The sequence below is a fragment of the Carcharhinus amblyrhynchos genome, chromosome 18 (genome assembly GCF_965287045.1).
Source record: "Carcharhinus amblyrhynchos chromosome 18, sCarAmb.v2.hapA, whole genome shotgun sequence".
NCBI classification, from domain to species: Eukaryota; Metazoa; Chordata; class Chondrichthyes; order Carcharhiniformes; family Carcharhinidae; genus Carcharhinus; species Carcharhinus amblyrhynchos.
In genome coordinates, this window is record NC_137341.1 from 20,444,277 (window position 1) to 20,454,320 (window position 10,044).

Genomic DNA, 10,044 nt, shown 5'->3' on the forward strand with positions numbered 1-10,044 from the left:
GGGGGGAGGGGGGAAGGGGGGGGGAGGGGAGGAGGGGGGAGGGGGAGGGGGGGGAAGGGGAGGGGGGGGGAAGGGGGAGGGAGGGGGAAGGGGGGAGGGGGGGAAGGGGAAGGGGAGGGGGGAGGGGAAGGGGAGGGGGGGGAGGGAGGGGGGAGGGGAGGGGGGGAGGGAGGGGGGAGGAGGGGGGGAGGGGAGGGAGGGGGGGGGGAGGGGAGGAGGGGGAGGGGAGGGGGGGGAGGGGGGGAGGGGGAGGGGGGAAGGGGGAGGGGGGGTGGAGGGGGGAGGGGCAGGGGGAGGAGGGGGGGAGGGGAGGGGGGGGGCGGGGGGAGGAGGGGGGAGCGGGAGGAGGGGAGCGGGGAGGGGCAGGGGAGGGGAGGGGGGGGGGGGGGGGGGGGGCGGGGAGAGGGGGGAGGGGGAGGAGGGGGGGGAGGAGGGGGGGGGAGGGGGAGGAGGGGGGGGGGGAGGGGGAGGAGGTAGAGGTGGGGGGGGAAGCAAGGACCTATATTACCCTTCATAGTTAGCAATCATTTTTCAAGAGATCTAGTGCCCTGAATGTAGATCATTAAGTCAGCAGCTACAGGAGAAATTAATCTGAAATAAATTAACTTCTGATTTTTGAACCTTAACATAAACTACAATAGCTCAGTGTCGGGACCTGGAGAACAATCATAATGAGAATATGTTGGAAATTGCTATGAGTAGTTATGACAAGATGGGAAAGAATGAAGGGGAAGAGGAAATGCCAGAAGAACTCCGAGCAGTAAGAGAAGAGACTTTCCTGCATGATCTTCCATGTTTATATTTGGAAAATCACAATTCTTAATTTCTACAGCTTTGAGGAATATATATTCTTCAGAAAGTATAACACTCAATTTTTATAAAAGATTTTTCTCTCCTCTTATAGGAGCATCAGTGTGCGACATATACACATCTTCTGCCAATGCTCCTCTGAAGCTGGTTCTATGAAGGTGTGTGAGCACAGCACAGACTGATGCACCATCTTGTTTTCCCATTGTACTGTGTGATGAGGGAGTCTAGAAATAGCTAGAAATAATAAATATATGTTAGGTAATTGATCACTGCGACAAGGAACTGAGGAACGTCTTTACTCAAGGAGTGGAAAGAATGCAGATGCATCACCACAAGGAGTAGTTATGGTGAATAATTGAGAGGAAGTTAGATAGCACAAGGAAAAAGAATGGAAGAATATGCTGAGATTTAGATGAAGATGTATGGCAGGAGGCTCATATGGAGCATGTCTACAAACACAGATCTCTTTTACCAAATGGCCTGTTTCTGTGCCATAGACACAATGTCACTCTTGGATGCTCCATGCTTTTGCAATGCCACAGATCAATACAAAACCAATTCAGCTCCTTTTTAGCCACCATAGAAGTACACAGTTCACCTCAATCCCTATTTCATTTATTCTACCCAGCCTCTTTTCCTGTTACAAAATTCCAACCTGCTGAATCTGTTCCTTCCCATATTGCATCTTTGGTCATCCCCCTATTCTAAATGTAGATGTCGCTTCCTAATCAATCCCAAGCTCAACTCTTTGACAGTTAGCTGTTTCGCCTGCCAGTCCCAAAATGCAACAACCAGCACCCAAATTACTTCAAGAACAGCGAATCCACCTGTTCCCATTTGAAGGTCAGTACAGGGTGAACATTGGGCAATCATTTAAATGTAATTTATTTTCATTTTACAATAGATGTCACTTCATGTTCTTTAAGGTACATAAATTAAAATGTTCATGTGTATAGTTTACAACATTGAACTTTTGTGTTTATTGTGACATTAGCGTCTCTTTTTAAGAATTTTTTTTAAGAAGATCATGATCTCTCATGGTCAGTGTATCTCGTACTCACAACCTTAGGTGATGTCGTTGTTGGGAGGAGGAAAAAAACTGTGGCAGATCGGGTGACAAGGGTTACTTTTCGTTTTATTTTGGTGCTGCAAGTTAGAATTGGACAGCAAGCTAAAAGGAGTGCTTTCCTTCTCTGCCTGTTGTTTTGGAAGGTTTTCCTGAAAGGTGAAAATCTATTGTTCTTGGGGTTGGACCAGTCTCTGGTGCTTTGGAAAGCTGTCTTAACTTCAAACTGCTCTGAGTCTCAAGAGCTTTGGACTGCAGAATTCAACTAAGAATCTCAACCGAGCATTGGTCTGTGCTGTGTTAAACCTATGAAGAGGTTTTTTTTGTTATTCGTGGGGTTTTGGTTTTAATTGGAACACATTAGAGATTCATTAAGGATTATACATTATAATGGTGGGTTTTTTTTCTTGTTTGTAATTGATAAAGGTTCTTGCTAATTTTATTATACAAATTAACTATATTTTTGATTAAATTTTGTTTAATAAACGGTCCCTAGTGGGTTGCTTGAATTATACTGAAGTGAAACATCTCATGCTTATCCTAGCCAAATTCAAAATGCAAAACTTATGATTCGGGTTGGCTTCATTTCTGATCAGAACCATAAGTTTATGGTGACACAATGGTTAGCATTGCAGCCTCACAGCACCAGTGACTTAGGTTCAATTTCAGCCTCAGGTGACTGTCTGTCTGTGTGAAATTTGCACATTCTCCCTGTGTCTGTGTGGGTTTCCTCCCACAGTTCAAAGATGTTGAGTTAGGTTGATTGGTTATGCTAAATTGCCCTTACTATCAGGAAGACTAACATAGTTAAATATGTGGGGTTATGGGGATTGGGCCTGGATAGGATTGTTGTTGGTGCAGGCTCGATGGGCTGAATGGCCCTCCTTCTGCACTGTAGGGGTACTATGATTATGTAACAATTTATAGCACTGGAATATTCAATTATTTTCATGGATATTTGTAAAGTTTTGCATATAGCAAAAACATCCTTAAGTGTCATACTTTCTACAACAACTTTATTTTTTGCATTGATGTATTAATGACAATCATTATCAATCAGCAACCCTTCACTGATGAGCAACATCATGGGAGATCTGATACTATAAGATTTTATTACTATCCTACAGCTTGGATTGGACTGTGGTAACCATTTTATTTCTAAATAGTGTTCCCATAAGCCATGATTACCAGGGGGTAATTTGCCTCTCCTATTCTGGTAATTATTTTACAGCCAAATTGCTGCCCCATTTTCATTGAGTCAACGGCTCATATCAAGGCAAAGGAAGTGCAAGAGGAAAACCAGATAATTTCTGCAGCTGTCATTAGTTCCAACTGCACTTCAAATTAGTAATTAATTAGCTATGATCCATTTTGGGACATATGAAAGACCTTAAGAATGCAAGGTTTTCTTATTTCCAAAGGTTTGCTTTCTCAACATATAAAATGTTTTGTTTCTTTACACAGCTTTTTATAGATAAAGATACAGTCATTAATACAGTTAATGCATCTCATGACTTTCACCTGCTTAAAATTGACAACCAAGAAGACAAGATGGTGACGAGGGCAAATGCCTGGGTTTCAGATATAATAGAGAAGGTAAGATCAATTAGAATGCTTTTGTTTTGCGCTTGCTTTTATTCATGATATCTATTTATGATGAATAACCACACAATTTGAAGCTAAAAGATCATCCAGCTGGATTTATACTGTGAAAATATATGGCAATTGAACTTTACTTCAGTTATATAACATAAGATATAATTCCTGACAGACTGGAAACGTAAATACATGATTTGGGACTATTATGTTGATGAAGACCCTAGAAATAGAGAAAGAAAAAAACTTAGATTTATAAGAGTACCTTTCATTACCTCAATCTCCTAAAGCACTTTATAACCAATGAATTATTTTAAGTGTAATGTAGGAAACATGGCACCCAATTTGTGCACAGCAAACCCTCAAATAATCTATTTTATTGATGTTGATTGAGGAATAAATATTGGGGATAACTCCTCTGCTCCTCTTTGAAATAGCACCATGAGATCTTTGGTGTCCACTTGAAAGAGCAGACAAGGCCCCAGTAGAAGGTCTCATCAATTTTTTTTTGTCCAACTTTGAGTTCTTCCCATAAGCCAGTTAATTTCCAGTCTGAGCAAGAGCTGTTTGGACAGGCTGCAACTGGGAGCTATGTACTTAGGGGGAAAAGGGAAAAGAAGGAAAGGGAAAAATGTCAACTCAGTACTGTCCGTGGGCATCTCTTGCTGACTCCTGTGCAGCTTCAGTCGGAGATGGAACATGCCTTTTCTTGCCTGGCAATTTTGTAACCTGTTCCATCAAATCTTCTGATGATTCAAACATGGTAACGAAATAGTCTTTCCTGGAGTCATGTAATCCCCTGGGAGAGGCAAAAGCTAAAGGCAGAAAAAACTTTGGAAATTTCCTCTCCCATCCCCTTGGGTGATCAAAACAAGTCCAAGATTTCATATGGATTAAACAGATATCTAAGCACCTTCTCAGCTAGAGAAAAATACATGGAATTGGAGAAGAACATAAGAACATAAGAAATAGGAGCAGGAGTAGGCCATCTAGCCCTTCGAGCCTGCCCCGCCATTCAATAAGATCATGGCTGATCTGTCGTGGCTCAGTTCCACTTTCCCGCCCTCTCCCCATAACCCTTAATCCCCTCTCTTATCAAGAACCCATCAACCCGCTTCTTAAAAATATTTAGCGAGGTAGCCTCCACCACTTCAACGGGCAGAGAATTCCAGAGATTCACCACCCTTTGAGTGAAGAAGTTCCTCCTCAACTCCGTTCTAAACCGCCTCCCCTTTATCTTGAGGCTGTGCCCCCTAGTCCTACTGTCTTTTTTGAGCGGGAAAAGTCTCTCCACCTCTATCCTATCCATCCCATTCATCATCTTATACGTCTCAATGAGATCTCCCCTCATTCTTCTAAACTCTAACGAGTACAAGCCTAGTTTATTCAGCCTCTCCTCATAGCTCAATCCCCTCAACTCCGGTATCAGCCTAGTAAACCTCCTCTGCACTCCCTCCAGGGCCAAAATATCCTTGCGCAGGTGCGGCGCCCAAAACTGCACACAGTACTCCAGCTGCGGCCTCACCAATGCCCTATACAGCTGCAGCAAGACCTCCCTACTTTTATATTCAATCCCCCTCGCTATGAAGGCCAGCATCCCATTCGCCTTCCTGACCACCTGCTGCACCTGCAAGCTGAGAAGGGAGGGTTACACAAGAAAGAATATGCTTCAAAACAAGTCTGGGGAAAAATAAATAAATGATTTAAGTTGCGACAGAGTGATATTTTCTTTTTACAGCTGCACACAGACGAAATAAATCGCAATCGTAAACGTGTTTTGGAAATTAATATCTATGTCAGCCACTGGAGGGATGAACTGGATTTTCTTGAACTCCAGGAAGGGACCTAATCCTTACATGTAATGTGAAAGGGGTGGGATGGCACCATGTGGCTTTCACATCTAGTGTCGTTCTTCTGTCTAGGCTGTTGTATAACCAGAATTAACTTTTAAGTAAAAATGAGTATTGTCATAAGCTTTAAAATTTTGTTCTCCTGCCAAAGCTATATAAAGGTACAGTTGCTCTATCCCAACACTTCTCTCTGATCAATGATTAGCAACCATTATAATACAACAACTTATATTTAAATAGAACATTTAATGTATTGGAAAATTAATAGTTCCTCATCAATAACCCCATTGCATCTCATGGGACAAAACAGCTTCATCTCATCAAAAGTATAGAGGATATCCCTGGAACTTGATTATACTGGCTTGGTTAACCAATGCTGTGCACTGGAATATCCTTTTCCTGGGAACTAACCTCAAACTGCAATTCTTTCAGCAAATTAACATTTGTTATTGTGTTACAAACATTCGTTACTTCACATGCACATCTCCCTATTCTCAATCTTTCCCAGTATTCCTTCCTCTTCACTTCCTGTTACAATCTACAGGCTTTTAAAATGCTACTTAATTTATCCTAACTTCTCCCCTACCACTTTCAGCATTGATGGAGCCTTAAATTTTGTGCCTTATTCCTTTACCTGGTTCTCAATTTATAAAGCATACAATGCTCACATTTTGTTCTGTGGCACGAGTGCATATTTTAAACTACGTGACACTGTTTGGAGTTTTCTTTATACAACAAAACGTGAATAAAATAAAGCCTATACATTCTTCAAAAATCTGGTTTTTTTTAAAAAAAGAAGCCATCGTTCTCTTTTATTGATCTTGTTGTGTCTTAGTGTTAGTTTGAATATATTGACATTTGTTATATTCTTTGCTTTGTGTTTAAAAAGATGCAAAATTTAGGGGAGGCGGTGATTTAATGGTAATGTCACTGGACTAGTAATCCAGAAGCCCAGGCCAATGCCACAGCAGTTGGTAAAATTTAAGTTTAATTAATAAATCAAGAATTAAAAGCTGGTCATCACCATTAGTGGGTTTTTCCTGTCTCACTGGCAGTATAGACCCAGGCATGCTGGCACAGTGTATTCAGTCAACTATTAGGAGTTGTCATCAAGCCAAACAAACATGGGCAAGAAAACCTACTGATTTACCTCAACTGATGAATCAACACTTCATGTTGAACACCAACTGGACAAAAAAACTCAGTTAGGCAAGGACACAGTATGTACACTGATTGGGGGACCTCAATGTCCATTATTAAGAGTGGCTTGGCAAGACCAGTACTGAAATGAGCTGGCTGAGTCCTAAAAGACATGACTGTTGGTGATGAGGGAACCAACAAGCAAAAACCTACTTGAATTCATCCTCATCATTCTACCTGTTCAGATGTATTTACGATTGGAGATGCTGGCATTGGACTGGGGTAAGCACAGTAAGAAGTCTCACAACACCAGGTTAAAATCCAACAGATTAATTTGGTAGCACAAGCTTTCGCAGTCTTGTTCCTTCAGGTGAGTGAGGAGTTGTGTTCACAAACAGGGCATATACAGACACAAACTCAATTTACAAGATAATGATTGGATTGCGAATCTTCACTGGTAATCAAGTCTTAAAGATACAGATAATGTGAGTGGAGAGAGGTTCAAACACAAGTTAAAGAGATGTGTATTAGAACACAGAACATAGAACATAGAACATTACAGCGCAGAACAGGCCCTTCGGCCCACGATGTTGCGCCAACCAGTTACAAAAACAATGACCCACTAGCCTATACCAATCCCTTTTCGTCCATAAACCTATCCAGAGATCTCTTAAACGCCCCCAAACTAGACGCATTTACAACTGCAGCAGGCAGGGCATTCCAATCCCTCACCACCCGCTGGGTAAAGAACCTACCCCTGACATCCGTCCTGTAGCTACCCCCCCTTAATTTAAAGCCATGCCCCCTCGTGCTAGCTTTCTCCATCCGAGGAAAAAGGCTATCACTATCCACCCTATCTAAACCTCTAATCATCTTATATGTTTCAATAAGATCCCCTCTTAGCCGCCTTCTTTCCAACGAAAACAACCCTAAATCCCTCAGTCTCTCCTCATAGGACCTCCCCACCATACCAGGCAACATCCTAGTAAACCTCCTCTGCACCCTCTCCAACGCCTCCACATCCTTCTTGTAATGCGGGGACCAGAACTGCACAAAGTACTCCAAGTGCGGCCGCACTAGAGTAGTGTACAGTTGCAACATTACACTGCGACTCCTAAATTCAATCCCCCTACCAATAAACGCCAAGACACCGTACGCCTTCTTAACTACCTTATCTACTTGATTCCCAACTTTCAGGGATCTATGTACACACACACCTAGATCCCTCTGTTCATCCACACTATTCAAAGTCCTCCCGTTAGCCCTATACTCGACACATCTGTTGCTCCTACCAAAGTGAATTACCTCACACTTCTCCGCATTAAATTCCATCCGCCACCTCTCGGCCCAGCTCTGCAACCTATCTAAGTCTCCCTGCAGACTATGACACCCTTCCTCACAATCTACCACACCTCCAATTTTGGTGTCATCAGCAAATTTACTAATCCACCCAACTATACCCTCATCCAGATCATTAATAAAAATTACAAACAACAGTGGCCCCAAAACAGATCCCTGAGGCACACCACTCGTAACTGTACTCCATGATGAATATTTACCATCCACCACCACCCTCTGTCTCCTATCTGATAGCCAATTCCTGATCCAACTTCCTAGATTACCCACAATCCCATACATCTGCATGTATTGTCTCCAGCCAGGACAGTTAGTGAGACTTTGCAAGCCCAGGCAAGTCATGGGGGTTACATATAGTGTGACATGAACCCAAGGTCCTAGTTGAGGCCATCCTCATGTGTGCTGAACTTGACTATCAGTTTCTGCTTAGCAATTCTGCATTGTGTGTCATGAAGGCTGCTTTGGAGAACGCTTACCTGAAGATGAATGCCCGTGACTGCTGAAATGTTCTCTGACTGGAAGGGAACATTCCTGCCTGGTGATTGTCGAGTGGTGTTCATTCATCCATTGTTGTTGTGTCTGCATGGTCTCCCCAGTGAACCATGCCTTGGGACATCCTTTCCTGCAGGTAGGTAACGTTGGCTGAATCGCAAGAGTATGTACCTGGTGGATGGTGTTTTCACGTATTGATGATCTGGCCATCTTGCAGAGATTGCTGTGGCAAGGTTGTGTGATGTCATGGTCACTGTTCTCCTGAAGGCTGGGTAGTTTGCTGCAGACAATGGTCTGTTTGAGATTGTGCAGTCGTTTGAAGGTAAGTGGGGGTGGCCTTGGTGAGATGTTTATCTTCATCACTGACATGTTGAAGGATCCTGAGAAGATATTGTAGCATCTCCACTCAGGGGACATACGGGATGATGAAGGGTACTCTGTCCGCCATGTCCCATGTTTTGTCTTCTGAGGAGGTTGGTGCGGTTTTTTTGCTGTGGCATGTCAGAACTGTCGATCGATGAGTTGAGCACCATATCCTGTTCTTATGAGGGCATCTTTCAGCATCTGGAGGTGTCTGTTGTGATATTCCTCAGCTGAGCAGATGCTGTGCATATGGAGGGCTTGGCCGTAGGTGATGACTTCTTTAATGTGTTTAGGGTGGAAGCTGGAGAAGTGGAAATCCTCCACTCACGTTGTCTGTACCTTTTAAAACTTGAATACCTTTAAAGACTCGCATTCCAACCATTATCTTGTAAATTGAGTTTGTGTCTGTATATATATTACATATATGCCCTGTTTTGAACACAATTCCTCACTCACTGAAAGGAGCAAGACTCCAAAAGCTTGTACTACCAAATAAACCTGTTGGGACTTTAACCTGGTGTTGTGAGACTTCTTGCAGATGTATTTGTCCATGACAGCATAGATAGGAGTAATCACCACACTGACAAAGTCCCATTGTCACATTGATGATAACCTCCATCATGTTTGGTATTACCTCCTTGGTAGATGAGATCAATTTCAAATAGATGTAGTAACTCAAAGCTGGGCATCCTGAGAGGTTGTGGGCGATCAGCAGCAGAAGGGTTGTACTCATCCATAATCTGTAACCTCATGGCCTGGCCTAGCCCCCACTCTACCATTTCCATCAACCAGGTCCAATGAAGAGTGCAAAAGAGTATGCCAGGAGCAGCATTAGGCATATCTAAAAATAAGGTGTCAACCTACTGAAACTGCAACACAGAACTATTTGCATGCTAAGTAGTAGAATCAGTAAATGATAAACAGTGCTGAGTAATCCCACAACCAAGTTGGTTGTGGGATTACTCAGGTCAATATTCTACAGTTCCATCACATTCAATTGTGAATGAACTGCAGGAGGCAACTCCAAAACTATCCCCATCCTCAATGATTGGGGTCCAGTACATTATTACAGAAGACAGGGCTGAAGCCTTTGCAACCATCTTCAGCTAGAAAGGCCACATGGTTGAACCAGCTTGGCCTAAAGCCCATTGCATCACAGAGGCCAGTTTCCAGATAATTTAGATCCATTCCATGTGCTATCAAGTGCTGGAAACCAGAAAAGTTATGGGCCTAACCAACGTTGCTAAAGTATCATTGAAGACATCAAATCAGATGTTTCTCCAGGTAGTTTCCTGTGCCCAAACACCTGCTTCAATAATCTTCCCTCCCAAACAAGGTCAGAAGTGATCAAATTCTCTCCACTTGGCTCCA

The 10,044-nt window shown here is 43.0% G+C and overlaps 1 protein-coding gene across 1 annotated transcript in view; it reads left to right on the forward strand.

The window, feature by feature from the left end:
* drc3 (dynein regulatory complex subunit 3) overlaps positions 1–6,718 on the forward strand; it is a 40,544-nt gene extending 33,826 nt beyond the window's left edge. The window contains exons 11-13 of the mRNA XM_080206489.1: positions 637–760; positions 3,341–3,472; positions 5,211–6,718. Of these exons, the coding sequence (XP_080062615.1) occupies positions 637–760; positions 3,341–3,472; positions 5,211–5,321 (367 nt within the window). The 3' untranslated portion in view covers positions 5,322–6,718. The remainder of the gene's footprint in view (positions 1–636; positions 761–3,340; positions 3,473–5,210) is intronic.
* The last annotated feature ends 3,326 nt before the right edge of the window (positions 6,719–10,044 follow it).